This window comes from Sceloporus occidentalis, unplaced genomic scaffold (genome assembly GCF_023333645.1).
Source record: "Sceloporus occidentalis isolate IW3139 unplaced genomic scaffold, rSceOcc1.0.p SCAF_12, whole genome shotgun sequence".
In the NCBI taxonomy this organism is placed as follows: Eukaryota; Metazoa; Chordata; class Lepidosauria; order Squamata; family Phrynosomatidae; genus Sceloporus; species Sceloporus occidentalis.
Genome location: NW_028316992.1, coordinates 23420644 through 23446360, shown reverse-complemented (window position 1 = coordinate 23446360; position 25717 = coordinate 23420644). Strand labels below are relative to the sequence as shown.

General features: G+C 39.5%; 1 protein-coding gene across 26 annotated transcripts in view; it reads right to left on the bottom strand.

Annotated features, from left to right (window-relative positions):
- Positions 1-25717, bottom strand: part of LOC149305383 (poly(rC)-binding protein 3) — an 89578-nt gene that overhangs the window by 22956 nt on the left and 40905 nt on the right. For 9 of the 26 annotated variants that reach the window (XR_016271772.1, XM_089477744.1, XM_089477742.1 and 6 more), the window contains exons 5-9: positions 25414-25530; positions 24102-24233; positions 19620-19769; positions 15620-15763; positions 4768-4809 (exon numbers count right to left, since the gene is read on the bottom strand). Coding sequence is in view for 25 of the 26 variants with exons in the window: in XM_089477744.1 (XP_089333870.1) it covers positions 4768-4809; positions 15620-15763; positions 19620-19769; positions 24102-24233; positions 25414-25530 (585 nt within the window). In the remaining variant the exon portion in view is untranslated. Of the gene's footprint in view, positions 1-4767; positions 4810-15605; positions 15764-19619; positions 19770-24101; positions 24234-25413; positions 25531-25717 lie in introns of all 26 variants that reach the window. The other 17 variants (XM_089477755.1, XM_089477760.1, XM_089477757.1 and 14 more) reach the window with 8 other exon arrangements.

The following is a 25717-nucleotide window of genomic DNA, read 5'->3' as shown; positions in this document are numbered from 1 at the left end:
AATTTAAATAAAATTGAAATCTAAGATAATAAATCAGATAAACTTTATTAATTGGTTGTCAGCTCTTGGGCAAACCAGTTTTGAAAGCAGGCTTGTTAAATAAAATCCTGCTTGAGCATTTTGTTTTTGTTTCTGTTGGATTCTGTGACAAAAGCCCAGAGCAGAAGGGTATAAAAGAGCAGCCTGAGTCCACTCCAGCTGGAAGCGGGTCAGAACCTACTGTCCCACTTTGAGTAGAAAAATTCTTTGCACACTTAAACTGTTGTCTGGAGGCAGGAGTTGAGCACAGCTGAGCTTAGAAAAGACAAAAAAAGTGTAATAATAATAATAAAGAAACAGCTACTTCAGAGTTCAGATCTTGCAGCAATATGCCTGGGAAATCTTTTTCCAATCAAAATTTTGAGTGTCTAAGGCTCTGTACAGGCGGGCGGGAAGTGGCATGCTGGTGCTGGTTCTAGGGTTCAGGAGCGCGCAGTAACTTCATGCTCCCGAACCCTAGCACGTCACAGTGGCACTATCTTTATGCAGAGTCATTTACATGGTGTGCACGTTGATGAAACTAAAAATGTTGTGATGATCCAAATGGGGCGGTGCACGCGTGATGTCACGCGATGCCCCAGGGCACTAATGGCGCCTTGGCAGCATCTCCAGAAGGAGCTGCATTTCACAGCTCCTTTTTTGGGCAGATCATTGCCACACCCGTGCAGTTGCTGCAGCAACAATCTGGGGCAGAAGGGGGCGGAGTCTTGCCTCCCCTTCCTGTCCGTCTGTAGCGGGCCTAAGGGTCAAGGGATGGGGAAGCAATATCACTGAACGTGCCATCTCTGCTAGCAAAATGCCTTGGGTCACATTCCACTAAAATCAAGAAACCTAATATGAAGGGTTTTCCCCTCTGCTCCTAGGACAGCTTGGGGAACCTCACAAATGCCTCCAAAAGTGTAGACTGCAATGAGGCAGTCTAAAATTCTCAGCAGCTGCTTGACCAGTTTTGTAACTAGAAACCTCAGGACCTTATCGGACACATCCCCCCCTCTCCCCGTTATGAGCATGGGAAGAGGACGGTGGGGGCTGCGCGAGTCTGAGAAAAAACGCCCCATTCAGTCGCCCGGCGCCAAGCTGTTGCAATTCAGGACTCAGGAGCGTCTTTTGCTTCAGCTGGAAGAATTCTGACCAAAGTAAAGGCTGCTCCTGGGCACTGAATAGGAATGGTTTGGTGCCAGGCGACAGAATGTGGCCATTTTGAGGACACTTTGAGGTGCAGTAAAATGTGTTTTTTTATCAGACTTGCACGGCCCCGAGCATCCCCTTCCTGTGCCCATAACGGGGGGAAATGTGTCAGATAAGGTTCATGGGACCACTTAGCATAGCAGTACATTGCAAACAGTACAGACAAAAACCGTTGTGAAATGTACTACAAACCATCCACAACTTAGCAAACTAGAATGCAGTTACACCCTATGATTTCTGTGTAGCATTGCAAATGGGGCAGATGCTCATAATCTGGCAACCTGAACCCTTTACTGAGCAGAGAATCCCTATTTGTGTGCACTGAAAATTTGGTTGTGATGTAACAAGCACATCTAAAGTTCTGATAACTTGCCATGTTTAGGATGAGATGTCAGTGAATGTATCCCTATTTTGTTTCCCTTCCCTCCCAATCCCCATTATCATTTGGGAAATAATGTTAGGGGAATGAGAGGGCTTTGAATCTTGCAGATGCTCCAAAAAAATGCAGACACAAAGTGTTTCTGATCCTTGGTAATTACTCACTTTTTCTTCCTAATTCATTTCTGGTTGGGCATCTGCAGATCTCAAAGTGGAACTTTTTAAGAGTATGTAATTACAGTTACATCTCTGATATCCCTAAAGTAGTTGGTTACCATTATAGTTATGATGTCTTAATGGCCCAGTACACACCACCAAGACATGATGTCCTGGCGGAGATAGTAGGGCTCGGGACTGCACACCAACCACACGGGCGCTGCCATCTTTACATAATGGATGCATAGCATCTGCATGTCGCATCGCGTCCATTATGTCACGAGTGCGCCATTGGTGCACTTGCGACATAACCAGGCCGCCAGGAAAAGAACCCGGGAAAAAACGGGTTCTTTTAAATCCGGATGGATGTTGCATGGTCTAGCGGCAGCGGCATCCCTTCGGAGTTAAAATGGGGGCCTGCAGACTGCTATTTTTGGGCGGTCTGTACTGCCCCAATGTTTGCTTTCCTGTTTCTCAAGGCCTGCTCGCCTACAGTGCAAAACACAGGCTTTTCCCATTTACTTCACTGTCATCTCAACAACCATAACAAAGCACAAGGCTCAGGAGATGAACCATAAGATATTCATTCTCTACCATTTGATGAGGCCAAATTCACATAAATATACTTGAAAATTATAGTTACAATACAGGAGTCACTCCCAGATATTTTTTTCAATCATAATGTGACATAGGCCCGAGACACACCAGCCAAAATCAGCGTGCCAGTGCCAAAACTAGGTTTCCAGAGTGCAAGACAACTGCATGCTCTGGAAGCCTAGTCTGTATTTGCAGTGACATCATGGTGGCATGGGTGCCGCCATGATAACAACAATGCCGCGCAGCATCTGCACGCCGCTGCATGTTGTGTATGTCACAAAAAGAATCTGGAATAACCAGGTTCTTTTTACTGTGGAGGGACGCTGTACGGTTTGGCGGCTGAGGCATCATTACACAGTTAAAACATGCGACTGTAGCCTGCCGTTTTGGGGCAGTCTGTACTGCCCCATAGTTATATCTTGTTTTTTGGGGGGAAAGGAGCTAATTTCAGATAATTACTTATTTGTAGTTCCAGATTCTGGGTGTGTGTTTTGTGATATGGGATGACAATTACTGTTCACAATTCTTATGAGAGATGGATGCCATCTTTTGTTTGTTTTGAAACTTTTGTTTGTTTTGTTTTATGTTCCTCATTATCTCCTGATTATTTTGTAATGATTTCTGTAATTGGGTTTGCTTTGTGGATAGCCCGGTACACATCTTCAAATGAATGCAAGATATGAAAACACCCACAGTCTTTATTCCTTTTCCTCATCCTGTTATAAGTTCAATACACATATTCAAAAGCATAATTTTTACTTGAGGTAATTACCCTTCAGTCCAGGTGGTAGATAGGTATGGACTTAGTGGGCACCTACTAGGAGATGGAGAGGCTATATTGCCCCCCTGTTATCTCAGAGGGTTGCCCCTCACTGTCTCTAACCACCTGAATTTTAATAGATAGATAGATAGATAGATAGATGATAGATAGATAGAACAATTTCCTTCCTGATTTTGAAAAGGTCTTTCCTAGGCCTAAAACAGTTCACTCCACTTTCAACTTCCACATGGAAGACATGCCCCTTGTGTTTCCTAGATGGCATTATGGATATTTTAAAGTAAAAATGCAACTTAGACTTTTCTTAAAATGATTTCTCTCCCCATTCCATTGTGCTACTTCAGACTGCACTGCTCCACAATGCAAAATACATCCAAAGCTAAAACAAAACAAAAACAAACAAACAAAAACAAGAAGACCATCCTTGAAACTTCTCCTTATGGGAAAGGATTTTTTTAATAAAAAAAATAAAACAAAATAAAATGAGTTTCCATATGCAGACTACAGTGGTATAATCCAGACCTAACTTTACCACAGGTTTGACTTGACAAGAGAAAACAAATTGTGCCAAAAACTAAAACAAGGGAGCTTTTTCAAATAATATTGCAAGACTATGGACTTTATCAGACTGGCAAAAAACAAACAAACAAAAAAACCCAGGAGCATAGCGACATGCTCCCATCAATATCGCACAATAATGCGATTTTCACATGACTTCACATGATATCATGGCTATCGTATTGTGTGATTATCCTGTGAATAAAGAGGCATTCTAGCACCACTTTTTATTAATGGGAAAATCCAGTGAATAAAAAGCAGTGCTAAAATGCCTCTTTATTCACAGGATAATCCCATGATAATTGCGACGTCATGTGAAAATCTTAGCGTTATTGCATGATATTGATGGGAGCATATCGCTATGCTCCCATCTTTTTTTGCCAGTCTGATAAAGTCCTATGCTTAGGAGTTTAGATTTCCTTTCAAAGATGCTAATGCATAAAAACAACCATCCATGAAAAAACAAATATTTTCTACAATTAGGATGCCAGAACAGTAATGATTACTAACGTAAAAATCTTTCTATATCCCAGAAGTTTGTGTGGAAGATTTCAGCATCACCAGGCATTCATGTTTCTTTTCCACTATAACTGAGGGTATGTACAGTATAACAGGGCAACTTAACAGATTAATCTCAGCAAGAAACATCTGAGAGAAAGTGTAAAAAAATCTGAATATATTGATATAATAAAACAAGTCAGCATAGGCCTAGATTAAGTTGGTACATCTGATTATCATCCAGTTAGTTATGAAGAAGGAGAAGTAGAGGGAAAAACTTTTTTTATGGCCAGTACCGGAGGCACAAAATGCATAGGTAAGTAGATAGATATAAGGTTAGCAAAGGGATAGCACAGAATTATTAAAATAATTTGACAACAGGCCAAGTCCTCAATAGAAATATAATTGAGTGCTAATAGGTTAAAGGCTATTACCAATACTACACACGGCCAATTACTTTGAGAAAAATTGTATTAATATTAATGTCTAATATTAATATTAGTCATATCTGAGAGTAGCATGCAGGTAACATAAGAAAGCAGACTTCTTATGCAAACAATGAAGGTAGAACTCACATCTGGGTGTGGAATAGCATATTGTCCCTGAATTGTATAGGCCTGGAAAAGAAGAAGAAGAAAAAGTAGTGTAAGATTTTTACATCACTGTCCAGTAACTGCTTACACCAAAGTTCAGGGAGTGGCATTGGTTTAATAAGGCTTACTTATTATTTTCTGCACTGCTAATTTTACTACTGATCTACTTTATGCCATTATCTCAGGATCATGCATTCTTTTAGATTGATTCAGATACACACATAAAGTAAATTATCCTATATAACACTATAATATGTAGGTGCCTAAGAAAACGCTGTAACAGCTCCCTAGTTTTTAAACAAATACATATACAATTTAATAGCTTAATTAGTACAAAATCCCATATCCATACACCCAGTGATTTTTTTCTGATGACCATGGCACAGTAAGAAAAAGAATGTAATGATGTCTTTACAGACTCAGGGTGGTCCCCTCCCACCCTAAAACACTGTACCTTCAACTTACAGACACACTGCCCTTCTGCACTACACAATTATAGCATTATGGTTCCACTTTAATTTCCATGGCTGCATCCTGTGGACTCACAAGATTGTCAGTAGTGATGTAAAGAATATTCGTCAAAATCCAATAGACAGAAGAAATATCTGTTATTCGAAGATTTCAAAAGCTTTTTAAAGAGAAGAAATTATGTGCACTTCTCAGTCAACGAGTAAGAATTTGGGTTTTTAATTCGATGGCCAGGATTTGAGTATTTTGCATAAGCAAAGCTACCATTCATATTGGTTTTTCCTAGCAGAGGAATGTTCTTTAAACCTCTGCCAAACTTCCTTTTGACATGCTAATTGAGTTTGAAATGCCAGGTCATTAGTGTAAATGTTCGCCTCCCTTGTCTTTTCATTTCAAAAAATACTTCTCGACAGGGAGAGAAAAAAATAACCTTTTGAAAGTGGGACTTTTTAAAAGAATATATATTTTTAAAAATTCGCATCTAATTCTTGATGAGAGAGGAGAAAAAATTGGTTTGTCACAACACTAGGGCAATTTGGTCCATGGCATTAGTGATCTCTGACGGAATACTTTATAAAACTACAAATCCCAGGATTGTATAAGATGGAGTCATGGTATTTAAAGTGGTATCAAAGTGGTGCCGTTATTGTGTTATTTGAATGGGTCAAGGCCTTTCAAATAACCTTACATCAATGTGCTACTGAGTGTGACTAGTCACATCACACAGTATATAGATTTCAGTGTATATTTCAGCCCTGTTCTGAGAAATACACCTGGAGGACAAATTATGTCTCGAAGACACAAATCAGAAGTTATTGTACATTATCAGTAGGGCTGCTTCTGTGAGATGGCACCTTCATTGTTATCCAGCCTTCTACCCATCTTCCTTCCTCTGGAAGGAATACTTCTAGTCATGCCTGTTGAGCTTGAACTGTGCTATCAAATGCTGGAGATGACAAGGTAATGCTATAAATACTTCCATCTATGTGTAGCATGTAGCTTTGATGGAGTAATATATATCTCAAGAGCTCTGTGCAAGTGTTTGTGTAGTGTAGTGTAGTGTAGTGTGAAGGATGGGAGTTATATCCCCAATAGGCCTGTCTCTGTCTTCCACTATTCTTTAGGCATACTTTGCACAGGATCCTATGTATGTTCCTGACCTGCATTTTTCCAGGATATGGCCCACAAGTAAGGAACATGCACATATTACATTACAGAAGTGTTCGTGGAATAGCCAAGAGGTCCTTATCATTTTCATTTCTACTGAGAATAAACATTTCCATATCTCAAGAACAGATAGATAAGAATGTAAGTACTGAAGAATTAGTGAACCAAACACAGCCATGGCCTGTATCTACTCCAGTTCTCTGCATAATCTGTGGCCTGTTACAGACAGGCCAAAATAAAGCTGCTTCGAGTCACTTTGGAGGTATGGTATTTCAATGATGCATGCATCCTAAGAGTCCAAACGCCGCACCAAAGCCACGCTCTGGTCCTAAGGACTGGAGTGCAGCTTTGGTGTGGCTTTTGGACTCTTAGGACTCATGCATCATTGAAATACCATACCTCCAAAGTGACTCGAAGCAGCTTTATTTTGGCCTGTCTGTAACAGGCCTGTGACTCATCAAACTGGATGCAGCCCACCTGCCATAATATTATGATTTATCTCATGCCCCTTGCTTGGTGGCCTCAAACTGTTTAAAAAATAGGGCAAATTCACATCTGGCAGGTTGCCATACATGGTTTTGGGTCACATTTGACTTAGTGAAACAAGAGTAAGTAGGTTTGTTGTAGTCAGTATAGTACAGAAATAGTACTTACTAAGATCTTTGAATGAACATCCTAAGACCAGTGTCAATTGAAAATGGTATTGAACATGGCAGAAAATAAACATTTCTTGTGTGTATGCTGTCATGCATTCTGTTTGCTGTGTGAATTAGATTTTTTAAGCAATTGACTGCAATTTAGTTCTTGTACTAAAAGGATATGTCATGCTAAATGTATGGCTAGGAACATATCAGTGGTTATTCTGTATTTTTGTAGATATGGTGCACATAAGTGAATACGTATCTGATATAGGTTTCAGTATCATATTTCCTAAAGTACAAATTAAGCCTCCTTTTTTAAAAAATTAATAATACTGTGACCTTACTTGGATTTAAACAGGCCAGACCTGACTATTTCTACAATCTGGTGCAAAAATCAGGGACAGACATGTTTGCTGGTTGCCTTTGTTTTATTGCCCCATTTGCTTCCATGCATGGCAGTGGCCAACATCAGAAAGAAGTCTGACTCAGTGCTGGAGCCAATACCAGGGATTACATTGTTAGGTATAACAATGGTGACTGTTTGGCATACACTCCATTGGTTACAGAATTTCTATGGATTAAACCATCTCCCATGATGGACTCTGCCAAGACCTCTGGAGTTCAAATTTAGGATCCCAACTGAACCACACTGGACTTCCTGGCATCATATATGCCATTAAAATGTATTCTTCTTCACAGAGTCTTGTGAAGGGGATTACTATTTTGGTTATTCTGATTATGAGGATACATGAGACATGGAAACAGTTCCTTCTGAAGAGCAACCTTCCAGTGTTGTATTCCAGTGCCTAGGTTTTCAGCACAGCTATGTAATACATAAAAAGTAAACCCCAATATACTCAGTTCCTAAAGCTCACTTAAACATGATTGTTTGGCACTATATGCCAAAATGTGAAATATGGGACAAAATAACCTGGTATTAAGTTTGCATCAGTTTATTGCAGCTAGAATATTCTTATAATATCCTACTCAGGCATCACACATGTCAGCTGAGGGATTTGCAATGCTATAGACTTCCTTATCCATTGCACTGTAAGTCAAAATCCCAATTTTATATTCTAAGGGGCAATAATTCATCTTAACTCAAACATTTGGTTAACAAAAATGCAATACTGGCACGTTTACAACATGTGAATACTGTATTTTATGCAAGTCTCTTCCACCCTATGAAGAAGAAAGACCAACACAAGACCAACAATCCCTTGTATTTGAACTAATGACGGCTCTTTTTTATTTTTAAAGCACAGCCCTCATTCTTATGCATGAGCTAGGCTCTCTTCTTTGCTGAAGTATGGATGTCATTGTCTTTATTGCAGGTACTTATCTTGTCTCATACTAGGGATTTCTAAATGAAAAATTTAAACCCCGTTTCTTTTCATGAAAGTAACAGAAATGTAATGCATACTGTAGAAACAATGATCAATCAATATGCCCTTCCACCCAAGAATCTTATTGTTTAAGAAGGCTTTTCTCATATGTTCAGACAAATAACATATTTCCAATATAAATGGGATAAAAATGGACAGCCACTTGTAAAGGAAGAGTAAGGACAGTGAAGGAAAAGAGTAGTTTAATCCTTTGAAAAGCAGTATTGGCTTGAAATATCAGAGCACCTGGAACAGAGGAAAACCTCATGACTTTGAGGCTGAAGAGAGCTGAGCAGCATTTGAGACTAAAGATGGAAAGTCTTGCTTTCTACAATGTTTCTATTCTTGTTTAACGTTTTTATAACTTTGAAATCCCTCCTCCCAAATTTGACATAGACACTTTTTGTGGTACATAGATCTTGCTTTCAATTTTGTTCTCTCCCATAAAATGCTAGTATTTTCTTAGGTTCTGGAAATAATTTTTTCTTTCTTATTTTTCTTTAGGAGAAACTGGTTCCCTTTGAAACTGAGAAGCAGTTGGGATGGTTGTCCACCTTAGATATTGTCCTCACAAAAAAGGAATGAATTGAAAGAATTTTATATATTTAGCAAGGCGTAATGGCTATGACCAGGGAGTCCTTCATGTACTGGGCCCACATTAAGCATCTGCCAACACCAGATTCCTTCCCTGGAGTGGTGTCAGGGTAGAACATCTTGACACCTAGAATCTACAGTATCTTCAATAGTATAGCATGCCACTTTTTGGAAAACCTGGGAATTCTTCTTCTTCTTCTTTTACTGCTATTGATAAATGCAAATTTTGGATATCTCACTAGAATTTTGCTAGCTTTGGGTTGTTTTTCATAGAAAGTTGGGAGAGAAATGCCTAAAAACCTAAAACACACATATAGAAAGTCCAGGGCTAGCCATGCCCTTGAACAGACTGTGGTGGTTGCCTCTGACAATTGATTTTGGATGTCATAAAAGAGCAGAAAATTGTTAGCTACTTACAGGGCAGTCTTTATCCCTGTTTACTTGGAGTCAAGTCCAAGTAAATTTAATAGGGTTATTCCCAAGTAAATGGGTCTAAGTCTAAGATTTCACCTTATTTCATTTTTCTCTCTCAGGGAAAGGCACTTCTAGGATTCTTGCCATCAAATAGAAAAGAATATTAAAAATATTTTTCTTTAAGTGCTGAAAAACTTTTTTCACGAGTGTCAGTAAACCATGATGAGAAGAATCTAAGGAGCTTATCACACACACTTTTGCCCCAGATCTGGGCATGGACAGGGGCCAACACATGATTTTGCTCAGCTGAAAAGCTTCCGTCTTCCAAAATTCATGAGCATGAACTCTGATTAGGGATGGCTTAGGGCAATGGCATGGGGATGCCTCGAGAACAGTATGGCATATGATAAAATGCATTTTCACTCAGCCACATGCATCCCCTGCTCGTGCCCAGATTGGGGGCAAAAGTGAGTGCAATAAGCTCCCTAGAGTGATAAGAATCTTATTCTGTGCAAAATTCACACTTTTTTGAAACAGCACTTTTCTTGTTTTCAACTTTTCTGTTTCAGCTGCTGTGACCTGCACAAAAGAAACAACAAAATCCACACATGAATTTTGTGCAGAATAAACTACTAACTGTGAAGATTACACCAGAATGCTCCTTACTAGGGTTTCCTGATATTATGCAGAATAATTCCCAAACTCTGCCATTTTCAGAGAATTTTTCACAAAGGAAAGAAAATTGCTAAAATTAGTAATTTCCTTTGTCAACGAAATTAGCAAAGGATTATACCCCTAATGTTAGGTGCCAAAATACCATAAGACAGCATGAATCTTTACTTCTAGAGGTGGCACAATTTGTAGTTCCACTTCTGGCAAAAAAATATCTTAAACTAACTTTGAATTTATATGTGGTCAGAAGACAGCTCATAGATCAAATAGAGAGTTTCACTTTGCTCAGAGTGATGATATTCCCCACAAGCAGTCATAAGAACCTAGGTGTCCAAGTATCAATTATGCACTCTCTTGTCCTCCTCTCCTATATATGGAGAGAGGTGAGAGGAAGCCCCCGGTATTTACATACTCCCCAAAAAAGATCTCTTGAAAATGGATCTGTTGAATTTTTTTTTAGCTAAAAGCAAGCCAAGATTATGGTTGCATCAGCCAAATTGTCTTCGCTATTTGTGGGAGATGCATAATATCCATCCCAGCAGATGTTATGTGTTAATAAGCTGGTGGGTGTGAGGGGGGGAAAAAACAGAACTGTAGAATCCCAGTTATGGCTGGGTATAAAACTCATAGCTACAGAAGAGTTTTCCTTAGGGCAAGCAGCAGATCCCATATCCCTAAGGCAACTTTGTGGCAAATCAGTGGGAGAATAAGAGAGCGATGTCAGATATAATTTAGTCAATATATTTCAGTAAATGGGGGCCCAGCAGACAGCCTGAAGCCTTGGACAGTTGTGCCAATCAATGCATTATTTAGCATTCATGCGGCATACAGTATCTCATCCCAAAGATGATGAAGGTTATACTATCATAAGCTTTTACCATCTTCCACTGTTTCAGCTTGCCACAGATTTAATGCCTGAGCATATAATTTTCAGTGCGAAATATAGTTGTTATGTTTATTTGTATCCCACTTTTCCTCCCTAAAAATTGGGACTCAACGCGGTTCACAGTTTTAAAGGACGATACAATTAAAAACATACAAAAACTCCATATTAAAACAGAATTAAACTATGTACAGTATTAAAAGAATTCAAAGTTTAAAGAATAAAATTTAAAATGCAATTTAAAAAAAGATTTAAAAAGCTATTTAAAACAGTTCGGTTAAAACAATATAGCACCCCCACAGCCCATTTTAAAAAAATGTTCTGTTTTTTTAAAATGTCAGAATACAAAGGTTTTAGCCTACTAACAGAAGGACAGCTCCCTGGGAGGTGAGTCCCAGAGTCCAGGAGCACCCACCATGAAGGTCCTCTCTTGTGTCCCCACCAACCATGCTTGCGACTGTGGTGGGACTGAGAGATTATGGTCTCAGGGTCCATATAGGCTCAGTGCCAGTTTTGGGGTAGAGGAGAGGCAGTATAAAAACAACAACAATTCTTTTGCACTGAAAAGTATAGTCCCTAATTAATTATAGTTGTTTTATTGGCATGCTATTCATCTTACAAACAAGAAAAGGCAGACCATGAATACGTAGTTAGGTTATTTTCTCCAACAACAGATTAAAATGATTCCAAAAGTTAGAAACTTTCCTAGAACAATGATGAAAATTGCTGAACCTCTCTTTCATTGACTGCTAACACTTATTTTTGTCCTGCTCTAGTTTTGTTTCTGATGGTTGCTGGATAGTCATATTAAATAGTTTTTCCTCATTTGTTAATATTTACAGTTCTATTTTATGCTGACTTTTATCAGTAATTTTAGCTTTGGCAAACAGGATAGTATCTGCTGCTGCTGTTGGTGGTTGTAGCAGTAGTAACAGTTAAAACTTAGGTTGCATCCTCATTGCAGAAATAATTCAGTTTGACACCACTTTAACTGCCATGGCTCAATGCTATGGGAGTCTGGAAACTGTAGTTTTGTGAGACATTTAGCTTGTTCTGTCAGAGAGCTCTTGTGCCACAACAAACTACAATTCCCAAAATTCTATAGCATTGAGCCATGGCAGCTAAAGTGGTGTCAGACTGGATTATTTCTGCAGTATAGATGAAGCCCTAGATGCAGTTAAGGGCTTGACAGACTGGCCATTAAGGCCAGTCTGGGCATGGAGTTGGGGCATGGCATCCACATGATGCATGCTTGACTCCATCCCCAGGCCAGTGTGACACTACGCACCGCTCCACACAGTACGCAGAGTCATGACGCTCCTCTGATGCTGCATCTACATTACGCAGAGCGAAAGGAGCGTGGAAAAGCCAAGCGCCAGCAGCTATGGTGCCCTTTCCAGAGTACAAAAAGGAGCCATTTTTTGTGGCTCCTTTTTGTGCCATGGAAAGGAGAGATTGGGGCCACAGCGTGTGATTGCCATGGCCCGATCTGATGCAGATAGAGCCGGCTGCTGGCCGTCCCTTAGGGGTGGTCTGTACAGCCCCTAAATTCCAAATAGCTAATTGTTTGAAATTGGTTTGTTTCCCAAAAACTGAGGTATAACTACATCACTTAACAAGGAATAATTTTATTCTTTCAGCAGTGTGATTTAGTGGCTTTTTAAAAATAGTTACAGCAATGTGATATCACTAAATGGTGGAGGGGGACTAATCCATGGTTCAAATGCTGGCTCATACTGTTTCTTATACTGTTTCCTCATGCTCTGTTGTGGTTGTTGAGGTACTGAAAATGTGAATAATAGGAAAGTGTGTCTTCTATTACACGTTAGTGGCTTGTAGCCTTCAAATGTGTTTTTTTTAAAAAAAACAACAACTAAAATTACCTATTCTAGTTACTTTTGAGAAAGAGGAAGGCAAAGATTTACTTTTACAATTTTGTAGTGATTATGGCCATAAACCCTTTTGTTTGGGACCTTGGAACTGTAAATGTAACTAATTATTTTGAAGTATATTATCAAAGTCTGCCGAAAGTAGCAGGGCCAATACATTTTTCCTTCAAAACAACCCAGTGCATAAGGACCCCTCATTCCCTCCATCCCCTGAAAACACATTTGTTGAAGACACAAACACTTTATCCTTCTGTCTTACTCTCCCTTTTGAAAAGCAAAAGTTAAACCCAAAGCTCTTTCTCTAGGTTTCTCTTTAAGAGAAAATGCTATACAGAAAAAAAAAAAATTTCAGAACAATAAACAGTTTTTAAGGGCCGGATGAGATTTTGTTCTCCAAAATTTTAGTTTTCATCATAGATTTTAAATGTGTGGTAATGGCAGAGGTAATGTAGTAAATGAGTAAAATACCAGCTTCTCATTAAAACTGAAGAATTGATATTTAATGTGGTGTGACTGACTGAAAACACTCCTGTGTGACTCAAATTTGCAACCCAGAAGAATAGGATTTTTGGATTTGAAACTGGACCAGATAAACAATTTACTTTCCACTTGTACCACTTGCCACCTAGTAAGACATAAGACACTTATGTCTTTGCTTGCTGTGGAGTCATGGGTTTGTATCATGTGTTGCCTTTCTTAGCTGATGGCTGGCATCCTGTTAGTGACTTAGAAAGACATATGTTTTCTTGTGGTTGTACTTTTTTGACCATAGTATCATGTTTAAATTCATTTGAAGGATTCAGAAGTAGAGTTGAACATGTGGAGACAGTGCATAGGTGGTGCCATTGTGCCTTGCATATGCAGATTGCATGGTGCTCTGTAATCTTGCATGTCACATTTGTTCTTACATCCTTTTGTGCAGTGTTGCACTTCACTAATGCATAATCACTGCATAACTCTGCAAGTGTAGAGTTACATTCTGTTTCCTTGATCTCAGCCATGAATTAATGTTTGTTCTGAGGTGTGAAACATCATATCCATTAAACTGTGCTGATTGCCATGGCATCTGATGAAATATTAAATAATAATCAACACTGAAGTGGTGGTTTTCTAGAGCCAAACTGAATCTTATGTGAGAATTCCTTGATTTATACACCAGTCCAATTAGAAACTCCAAACTAATTTTCTAATCCAGAGTGGATGAGTCTCATATGGACTTGGGCCTCAGCAAAGGAAAGAGTCTACTCCACTGTCATAGCAATGATTTTTCAAATTCAAATCTTCCAGTATGCAGGAGGAAAAGCACAGTTTTTGTGAATTGGATCCTCCTTCCCCCCATAGCTAAAGCCAATCCAATTCAAAACAGGTCCACTCAGGGCTGTTTTTTGAGAAAGGAACTCCAACATAATGGAGTTTTGCCCTACTTAATTCAGAGGATGAATGTAACAGAATCATAGGACATCAACTCTGAAGAATTTTCAAACTTTTTATTTCATCCATACAGTCTCTCACTTTTATGGTACTTTTACTGCACTTTTACTGATGGTGCACCTAGCTGTACGTATATCAGAAAGGGCATAGTTCAGACAATTCTTTCTGCCAATATCTGTCCTCTAAGCTTTGGCACCAAGAACAGGCCTTTGTTCCCCATGCATGCAACACCCTTGTCTCATTTCCATAGCCACCAAGTTTTCCCTATTTGAATAAGGTTGCAGGCATCAACTTCAATGCATATACAGTCGGCCCTTCTTATACACGGATTTTTTATACACGGATTCAAGCATACACGGTTTGAAAATGTTCCAAAAAAGTATAAATTTACCTTGATGTTCCATTTTTTATTAGGGACACCATTTTGCTATGTCATTATATTTAATGGGACTTGAGCATACACGGATTTTGTTATACACGGGGGATCTTGGAACCAAACCCCAGCATATAACAAGGGTCCACTGTACACTAAGATCACCTTGGTCAATTCCCACATTTTTCCTAAGAATGTTTGTTGCAGGCTGACTTATAAATATCATAAGTAAATAGTTGTAACTGAGTGATCAGTCTTGCTGCTTAGTCCTTTGTCACTGGATCATCACCAAATATATGCTATATTCCAATATCATGGTTGGAAAGGATGTCCATATGGACACGTATGCTCCAGGTGTGAAGCCAGGTGGGGGAGAAACATTAGAGCATTTTTCTCCATAGGAATCCTATGAAATTTTTCTTCAGTCTCTAAATTTCTAACATTGCAGTAAATTAAAAATTTTGTTCAAGAATTTAGAAATACAGTTTAGAAAAGGGACAGGCATCGTTCCCAAACAAATGTAAACAAAGCATTTATATGGAATGCTAGAATTTTGGGACTGAGGAAAATATCATGGGGGGGGGTTTAAATTCTTATGGACGGACAATACCCTCACCCCCACCACCCTTGTAGCTATATGCCTGGTGTACACCAGGGCCCTAACTGGAAAGTATATTCTTTCTTCCATAGTGGTTGAGGGAAAAGATCTGCTTCATTATTGTTGGAACAAGGCCCCTGGTTTGAGCTATGATAAATGGCTTTTAGGTGGCTCAACTACTGGAAGGATCAGTTACACCAAGTATTTAGCATTTCAAGAAAAGAAAAAGAAAAAGAGCTTTGAGTCTACTTGCTTTGGCCCAACATGAATGGGATGACACCATGCAAGTGAAAAGGCGAGAAAACCTGAGTGCACTAACGGGCAGCGGCTGGTGCTGCAGTAAAAGGCTGAGGTTGGCAGTGGAGGCCGCAAGCGGGTCGGCTCTTACCTGACCACCTGCAAAAATGACAGGGGTGGAGGCGGGCTTTGGGCGATAGGGAATGGTGGCACCTTTTGGTGGGGACTAGGAAAAGGGACAAGGAGAGGGAGAGAGAACATTAGACCACATTTCCTGAAATGTTAGCAAAAAAAGAGAGTTAGAGAGCAACTGAAAGTTCAAAGCACACTGTGTGTTAATTTATGATACCAGCAATGAAACTACAACAGATTTCATTTCATTTCTAGAGAGGAAAAAAGGAAAAGCTAAATAATAACAAAACAGACAAAAAGGACTTTGCAATTCATATTTGATTAGTGCTATTTAAGCACTGCCATGCCCCGTCCCAGTAATCCTTATAATAACCTGGTATGGTCATTAGTCTCACTGTCACATTGTGATAGGGTCATCTAGTCAATTCAAAACAAACCAGGGCCTTCTGGAACACAGTTAATGCTCTCAGCTTATACCAGTCCCGTTTGCTGTACTTTATTATTTTTTGTCTGTGAAGGTTTTATTTTGAAATCTTCTGAGCTCTGCTCAGCTTCATAGCTTAGCCTAAACATGATCAGCTTGATATGCCCACCTGAAAACCCCACTCTGTCTATTAAGACACAGACTTGGCATTTCCCAATCATACTGCCTTCTCTTCCTCAATATTCCAGAGCCACAGCTAAGCACATGGTTTGAATCCCTTCCTCCCAAAGGTTAGAGGCTTCAGCAAATGCTGCCTATCTCCTAATGGGATGACCCTTGCGGGAGCAAAGACCATAACTCACCTCCCTGTAGTCTTCCACCACAGTTCAACCTACAAGGCATTAACCGACTTACAGCCTGCCTGTCACATGGCGCCATGCATTTCTTTCACAAAAAACTCTCAGATCAACATGGTTTTTTTTAGCATTTTCCAGCACATTTATAACTGTTATAAACCATGACTCCATACCTCCCCATTATATAGATTATTTATCATTAGGTAATAATCCTCAAAGAGAACCAGAATACTGTAGCAGTCTGAGTGTTGAACTATGACTCTGGAGATCATGGTATGATTCTCTACTTAGCCATGGAAACCCATTGGCTGACCCAAGGTGAGTCACACACACTCATCCCCAGAAAACCCCACCTTAGGTTCACCATAAATCGGAAACAACTTGAAGGCATGCGAAAATTAATTATCAGTAACTATCATACACATTATTGTATGTACCAAACTAGGATATTATTCCAGATTGATTTTTTTTTGCAAGACTTTTATCCAGCACTTCTCCCAGAAACAGAACTCAAAACAAAATCACAACATGATTAAAAATAAGGGCAAATTTTAAATAAAAAGCCACCAGAATTTTTTTTAAAGTGTAATGCTCCGTTTGTTTTGGGTAAAGATTTATGTGTTCCTAGAATCACTAGCCCCTTTATCTGATGCTTTATGTGTAGTCCCCCACCCCCACTCCTGGTCTAGCAGCTTGAACTGTTCCGCCTTCATGTGCAAAGTGGATCAGGAGGGCTGATAGATATCTGGTTGATTTGCAGCAAGGTTTTCCAATTCTCAAAATTTAATAATAGCAAGAACAAAAATATTTTCCTAGCTAAGGCACGGTACACATCGCCTGCAAAAGGCGGGTTGGAGCCATCTCTCATTGCTGTGCAACATTACTGCAGCAACCAAATGTTGCAGTGCCGCTGCACAGCAAAAAAGGAGCGCGTGTAAGTATCTCCAGTTTGCTGCGCAGCTGCAATGCCACAAGCGCCATAGGATGGCGTGGTGATGTCACAGCTATGCCGCACCATTAGGATGTGGTGCAGCAGTGGCGCAATCATGGCACCCCCCACACATACTAGGGTTAGGGAGCATCCAGTTGGTGCGTGCTCCTTAAACCTAGTATTACCGGGAGCGCGCCACTTTATGGCTGTGTGTACTGGCCCTAAATTAAGCTGCTGAAAAAACAAACAAACTAGAGACTGCAGACCCTTAGGTTGTCTGCACTTCAGAAATCCACATACCAGGATGCAAAAACGATAACTATTTGATTTACTTCCTATTGCTTTAGCCTTCTAAAATGTTTGTTGTAATAGCTTAGCTCATGTGAAGGAAATTGGTTTCCAATGGTACACAAAATTCTGTACGTATGAATTTATGTATATTTTTCTGTGTGTGTATGTGTGTGTGTGTGTGGGGGGGGGGAGTTTCATAGCTTTCATCAGATTATCTGTGGCCTCCAAATTTTAAACAACTATTACTATAAAGCATGTTTGTAAGGCAAATTCTACAGGCCACAGTACCTGACTTTTTTGCGAGGAAATACATGGAATTGATCTGTTTTGGTAACACCACCATTGCTGGTATAGAACAGTATGGTGACAGTTAAATTAACCATTAGGGTTCATGACAGTGAAGTGCATGGAAGATGGAGTTCTGGAATGAATAGTGGTGGTCGGGGAGGGCTGGCAAGAGATCAGGGCCTATGGGAGTATCACAAAGCAAGGCAAAATATCTTCTGGCCTAAACTTCCTCATGTTTTTATGAAAATATGAATATTATGAAGATGAGTCTAAACAATTTCCTGGCTGAAAAGTTTCTTAAATGTTCTGGCTCTAGTTAGTGACAAGAAACTGCTTGTTTTTAGTACCAGGGCAACTGAATGTTGGTTTCAATGGGATTTGTGCACCTTTCCTTCAGCATCCTTCTTGTAAATATCAGACAAACCCCAAACATAATTTCACATTCTCCGTGCTAATTCTTGCTTCTAGTTTTTGTGTCAACATGCAGGCACGTATACACACACACACACACACACACTCACATGCACAGAGGCCATGCAAAATCAAACAATGCATTTGAAAGGCTTTTTCATTGTTTTAGAAAAAAGAGCTCATACTTTCTTCAAAAGCATAAAGTAGTAATAAAAGAACAGGTCTGATGTTTGTACTATCTTTTAGGTCTCAAGAAAATGTACTATAGGAAGTTTAAATTAATTAGAATAACAGATCAGACAAATTCATTAGTCCATTCACCCAAGAGTGCTGCTTGCCGCTATGTTAGTTAGGGCTTCTGAAGGATATAATGGCTTCACATTAAAGAACCATAGGCAAGCTCTACTGTATCTTTTACACAGTCAGTATATAATTATTCAATGCACTTCACTTTGTATACATTTTATGTAGTAACTCTTTATTATGAGGCATTGCCCTAAGTCCTCTTATTGTTTATCTCTCCATATCTTTAGTATGTTGCTTGCTATATTACTTCGAGTCTTCTTGGAGCCCACTGTATGATTTGTGTCATCCAAAAAACCCCAACAAACCCTAAAGCAAGGTGGAAAACTGCATTGGTGCTATGGCCAGTCCGTTCTCCCTAGTTCCCCACAGTGTGCACAGTAAAACCAAATACTTCTGTTTTCCTCTGTAGTCCCTCTCAAAGTGGGGACAGAAACATCAAGAAGATATTTGAGGTAGTAAAACATCAAATTCAGTTATTGAAGAGTTGGGGTTACTGAAAAGTACAGAGTTTTGTAATGCTTGTGAGCTGAGGTTGAAATATTTTCATTTGTTTTCATGCAAGGGAGGCTTTTTTTTTTTTTTTGGAGGGGAGGAATGATCCAAAAATTGAACTCAATTCTTGGAGAATTTGGGGTGGGTTATTTGTGGGACTGATGAGGGGCTTCGAGGGCCACAAAACTGCTGCTTTGCTATAAAACATATAGAAGAAACCATGCCTGTAACAATCTACCTGTTTCAATCAAAGCATTTTTAAAAGCTCTGGTTTTATTTATTTTATCCTGTGTTTTCTATATTGCCTTTTTAGCCATATAAAGCTGTGACTCACTGAACATTTAGTAGACAAGAATTTATGACAATACCAAACAATGATCTAGTTCTTAATGACAAGAAATGCAGATTGTCTGAGACTGAAGAGTTGGTTATTTTTTCCTGTATACTTTACCCCCATTGTTACAGACTGTACCTCCAGCATCACCACACAGATCTGTTTGACACATTGGATAATGGCATCGGGGGTCCCTGAGATGGTGACTGCCCTCTCTGTGGAGTTGGGCAGCATGTCCCCCGCTACTTGCACCTGAGCACCTGTTGACTGGGATAAGGAGCAAGAAATAAAGAGAATAAAACAACAAATAAATACAGAAAAACACTTAATGAGTCCTAGGTTGGTAACAAGAAACTAGAAGATAATGTACAAAGAAGCAAAATCCACCTTTCCATTCACTGATTAATTTACACCTACTTGCAAAATATCTGTCACAGAAATACAGTCAGCAATTGTAATTTCATATTATTTTGTTTTTTGGGTTTTTTTATTTATATACCGCTATTCCAAAGATCATAGCGGTGAACAGCAAGTAAGCTAATTAGCAAGTAAGCTAATTTTATGGAAAACATTTGATGCAATAATTGGATGTGATTTTTTTTTGTTGCTCTTCAACCATTAATTATGATTATTAACTGGCTTTGCAGCTCCATAGCTTTGCTGTAAAACACACAGAAGAAACCATGCCTGTAATAATCTACCTATTTCAATCAAAACATTTTTTAAAACGCTTTGGTTTTTGTTTATTTTATTCTGTGTTTTCTATATTACCTTTTTAGCCATCAAACTGAATCAAGTTCCATACAGAATATTGAAAGAGACTTGAAAAGCAAATAATTTAAGTCAAAGGGTATTTGCATTTAAGCTAATTTTGATAATGTCCTGACTGTAGGAGTGCCATAGTATCTGGATCACAGATACTCAGCAATCAAAATGCCAGCATTGAAGACTCTTGGCCCCAGCACCACTGGAGAACCTGAGACCCCTGAACTCCTGAACCCCAAACCTCTCTGCTTGAGATCCATGAGCCTAGATGAACCCTAGTAGCCCCGGTGCCTAGCTCCAGCATAGGTACAATCCACCCTCTCCAAGAGCAACAGTGCTTCCACACCAGCAGTATGCCCAACATGAGTTGCTGGAAAGACAAAGTGCTAGGTTTCAAGCCAAAGTCCTACATTTTAGGTGTTGCCATTGTGTAAGCAAGGGTGGGCTCTGAAAAGGGTGGTCTTGGTCCAAGGTTATGAGAGATCTTACTCAAGTTTCAGACTTTGCTGGAGCAAGATGCTCACTTGAACTTTTCCTAGATACTGTCCTTTGTTCAAGGCATTTAAAAAGTAATCATTATGCATCCAAATGGACATCCAGTCCTGGCCTTTGAACTGCCAATGGAGACAAATGAACATGAGCAATTTAATCAGTAAATTGCATGATTGCTGCCCTTTTCCATGTCTCCTGCAATTTAACACAAACCATGAATAAAAATACTCTCCAAACACAGTCACCCCTCCACATTCATGGGGGTTAAGGGTGCAGGACCCCCAGCAAAGTGAAAAAAAATGTGAATATTCCTAGGCCCCCAAACACGCATGGTACAGACTTCTGTCAACATTCCATTTCCCAACTGGCTACCAGCATGCCAGATTTTAAACCTCAACACATCGATCCCCTCGCCCCATGCCTGTTTGTGCCAATCCACCTCCTCTCAATTTCCCATCCTGCGGCTGCCAAAAGAGCCAGCCAGGTCTTCAAGCACTATCCACCCTATAAATGCCTCACTCCCCTCCTGTTTGTCCCAATCCACCACCTCTCAATTTCTAATCTTCCAAAAGAGTCAGCCAGGTTTCAACCCACTTTCTAGCCCATAGATTTCCCACCCCACTCCTGTTCTTCTCAATCCACCTCCTCTCAATCTCTCATCTTTCTGAAAAAGCAAGCCAGGTTTTAATCCACTTTCCACCCTATCAATCTCTCACTCCACTACTGTTCTTTCCAACCACCACCTTACCATCTCCCCTCCTGCCAAAAGCCAGGCAGATTTTCAAATGCTTTCCCCACTATTGATCACTCACTCCACTCCTTTTGTGTCCTAGTCCACTACTTTACAATCTCTTAATCTTTCAAAAAAACCAGCCAGGTTTTAAACTGCTTTCCAGCCCATAGATCTCCTTCCCTCATTCCTGTTTCTCCCAATCCAGCTTGTCTCAATTTCTCATCCTTCCAAAAGAGACATCCGGATTTAAACCACTTTCCACTCTATTGATCTCTCTATTACACTTAGGGACATTCATGGTATTTCCATTTTCACAGGGGTCCTGTACCCCTAACCCCTGCAAATATGGAGGGGTGACTGTATTTTCAATTCTTGATTTGAAGTAATTTAATTCAAGTAGTGCACATGGGCCAAATAATAAAACTTGTTAGGATATTGATGTCTGTAAAATGCATATGTAAGTCTGTACTGACTTCCTTCCTTTAAAAAAAATCACTTTCAGTCCAGTCTGAATGTCAAGATGCCATGTAGTGGAAAAGAATCTGCTCATGAACTTTCTGAATGAGAGAATGGACACCCAATCAAAACTTCTTTAAAATGTCTGCTTTGTTGCCACCATGGGTTTATGCTGCTGGGCTGAACATGACAGATAGGATCAGTGAACATAAAGTTTGTGGTCTGAAGCCAAAGGCTTGTGTCAAGACCATTTTCTCTGAAATAGTGCTCTAGTTTAATTTGTCAGCAGAACATGGCTCTGGCTCTTACTTTGACAAAGTTTGCTACATGAGATTCTACCAACCAGAAAAATAGTCTCTCCATCATTCTTCCTAGAAAACTGTCCTTTGCAAAATAAGAAAGCATGGGGAGGGAGTGGTGTCTGCTACCCTTAAAGAAGCAGTGAGGCAGTCAGTCTTAAAGAAACCTATCCTGGAGCTTGTGATTCTTGACAACAAGTTCCTGGTCACAAATATGCTCCTTTGAGGGAAGGGTTGTGAGAGAGCTGTTGCAGATACTTTTGGTTCTGACTATACAGAACCATTTCAATCTGGTTTCAGATCTATATCACACAGTACTTGGAGAATGGGAATGGAATGGAATGGAACGGGGCGAAAATGTGTGTTATCACACGGGAGAATGCCACCAATGCCGCTGGGAGTCCCCAATCTATTCCCCAATCATTCCACAGCAGCCAATTTTGAAGGACTGTTCAGAATCATTCTTCAAAATTGACTGCTATGGAATGGTTGGGGAACAGATTGGGGACTCCCAGCAGCATCAGCGGTGTTCTCCCGTGTGATAACACACATTTCCCCCCTGTTCTGTTCCGTTCCCATTCCTCGGAGTGCAGTGCGATAAACCTACTAGTTTTGCAACTGAATCAGATATCAAGAGAGAGACAGGAGGAGTATAATCCTATTGTTCTTACTTAACACATTGGTGGCTTTTGCTATTGTTACCCATAGGATTCTTTTGCATTGGTGCAATGTGTTGGGATGGAGATACTGTACTTTAGTGTGTCCACTAATTCCTACAAGGTAGGTTCCAGAGAGGACCTAAATACCCTAAAGGCAACAGATCCTTTTTGATCTTGGAAACTAAGCAGGGTCATCCCGGTTACTGCTTGCATGGGGAACACTTTTGGTTCTGCTTATACAGAACCATTTCAATCTGGGTTCAGACTTGATAGGAAACTGTCAATGGATACCAGGTTCTGTAGGCTATATTTCAGGGGAAGGAACTGGCAAAATCATCTCTGACTATTCCTTGTTACAAAAATCCTATGAAATTAATGGGGTTGCCATAAGTTGATGTTTGACTTGATATAGTACTGTGTGATATAGATCTGAAACCAGATCTATACATGCACAAGTTCCAGAGAATGGGAGAACTGGAAGACATTTTCTTTTCCTTCCTGTCTGTCCCAGTGGTTATGCTACTGAGTGCCACAGAGTACATACTATCTAGTCTCCAATGCTGTTTAACATCTATGTGAAACAACTGGGAATGGCCACTTGGCGATCTGGAGCAAATTGTCACCAGTATGTTGTTGAAATCTGGATCCTTTATTTTTGTTCATCACATCTGAATCAGCTAAGGCCAGGCAAGTTGTGGATCACTGCCTTGAAAACAATGGTGGACTAGATGACAGCTAAAAACTGAGGCTGAATTGTGCCAGAGCATTGTCCTTGGGAATAAATAGACTACCTGTAGCTTCTAACATACTGTTGTATGTACGACTTCTGCTGAAGGAATTTAGCCTTTGGGTTCAACAGGAGATGCTACCTGTGCCTGAGATCCACTCCACCATCATTCAGAGCAGGGAATTTAGCATAGAGGTGTCCCCTACATGACACACTCTTCCCTCTGAGATTAGACTTACAATGAATGTTCTTTTCTCTCCCCCCGCTTTACTTTTTGTTGATGCATACCTATTTTTAAAAACAATTTCTAGTTTAGTTCAGCTTTACCATTCATTTTATAGATATTGTATTACATAGTTTCTATATTACTTTGTATTGGATCTTTTAAAAAATATATCGGTATACACTGCTTTGAAATCTTCAGTTATGGACAGTTGGTAAATATTTGTACAAAAACCCCAGGCTTACCTCCCTGATTTCCTTAATCTTGGAGCCTCCTTTGCCAATCAGTGATCCACACTGGCTAGCTGGCACAACCAACCTTAGTGTTACAGGTGGCTTACTAGTAGCTGTGCTGTTGCTCATAGAGTTGATTATATCCTAAACAAAGGAAGACACCCATAGATACAAATGCTATTTTACTGCAAATTAGACATGTCCTATTTTTTTTTATGTCCTATGATTTTGGATGAAATGACAAAGAGAATTATCCTTCTCCTGCATTAGTTGGTGGTAAAAATGTGAACATTGGCCCATGCCTACACACACACACACACACACACACACACACACACACACAAACGCACAATGTTGCTCTCAAAAATTTCTAGGACCACAGTTTAAAGAATGAGGAAGATTGGTGGTTAAATATGAAGGTAGATTTTGACCACTGACACATTCAGCACACTTTTATAGAATCAGAGTACTATAATGAAGGCTACTTCCTTTGCCGCAATGGTATTTTATATAGATACCTGCATGTCAAAGAGTGTCCAAAACTGGTATGCATTCATTTCATATAAATCCTGATCTTTATTGGACTGATTCAATGATGTTTATCACACTATACTCTTAACGAGCTATGATTCCAGTGTGACTCCTCTAGCTGCCTCCTGCTGCATTCTGGGATTTGCAGTTTTAAGGAGGGGTATTTAGAATTCTCAGGCAGTATACTTTAAGAGTATAGTGTGATAAACATCATTGAAATTCAGGATTCAGTTGAAGTGCAACAATGATTTTGCTCAGAGACAATTCTGGATCCTTATGAGGTATTGTGGGTAATGCAGAGATTTGGGAACAAAGTCAAAGACAGGCTATGTGTTTGTAAAAGATTATTTATTTATTTTATATGCCATCTTTGTCCCATAGCAGGACCCGAGGTGGTTCACAACATGAAACATTTCTCCTCATGTTTCCAAGTGAAGAAGATGCTAGGATGGGAGATGGCATATGTGAGGTATAATTTTTTAGACAACTGGTCTAAAGTCTAATCATAAGAAATTACTTCACCAGGGCTTTCCAATCATAGTGCTATGGGAAGTAATTACTGAAATAATACATGTCATTGCTTCAAGTCTCTTATGTGCTTTTTTCTAGTTTGTTCTTTCCTCTGGGCAATATGAAAATTTAAAATGCATTTTAAAATCAAGGAAAATTTATCCTTGTCAAATTCACTTTCATAGATTTCATGGTTTTTATTATCGGTTTTTCAACTGTCATTTGATTAGTTGCAGTCAACAATTCCATTATCTTCCACTGCAATTATTAACACATTTCTTACCTCCTCAAATTTGTAAGCAATCATGGCAAAAGCTTTGAAGATGGCATCAGTTGGGCCTGTAATGGTGACGATTCTCTCTGGACAATTTCCCTCTGAGATATTGATTCGTGCTCCACTCTACAATAGAGAGACCATACATTGTCATACAAAAGCATATGCTAATTACATCCAATACACATTTATAGTGGGTTCTGAAATAATACATTAATCGCTATATTAGTTTTGTTCCATTAGAAAGAATCCGTTATCTCACTTTGGAATGTGTAGACAATTTAAATTTGGGACTACTCAGTATCCACTGGCC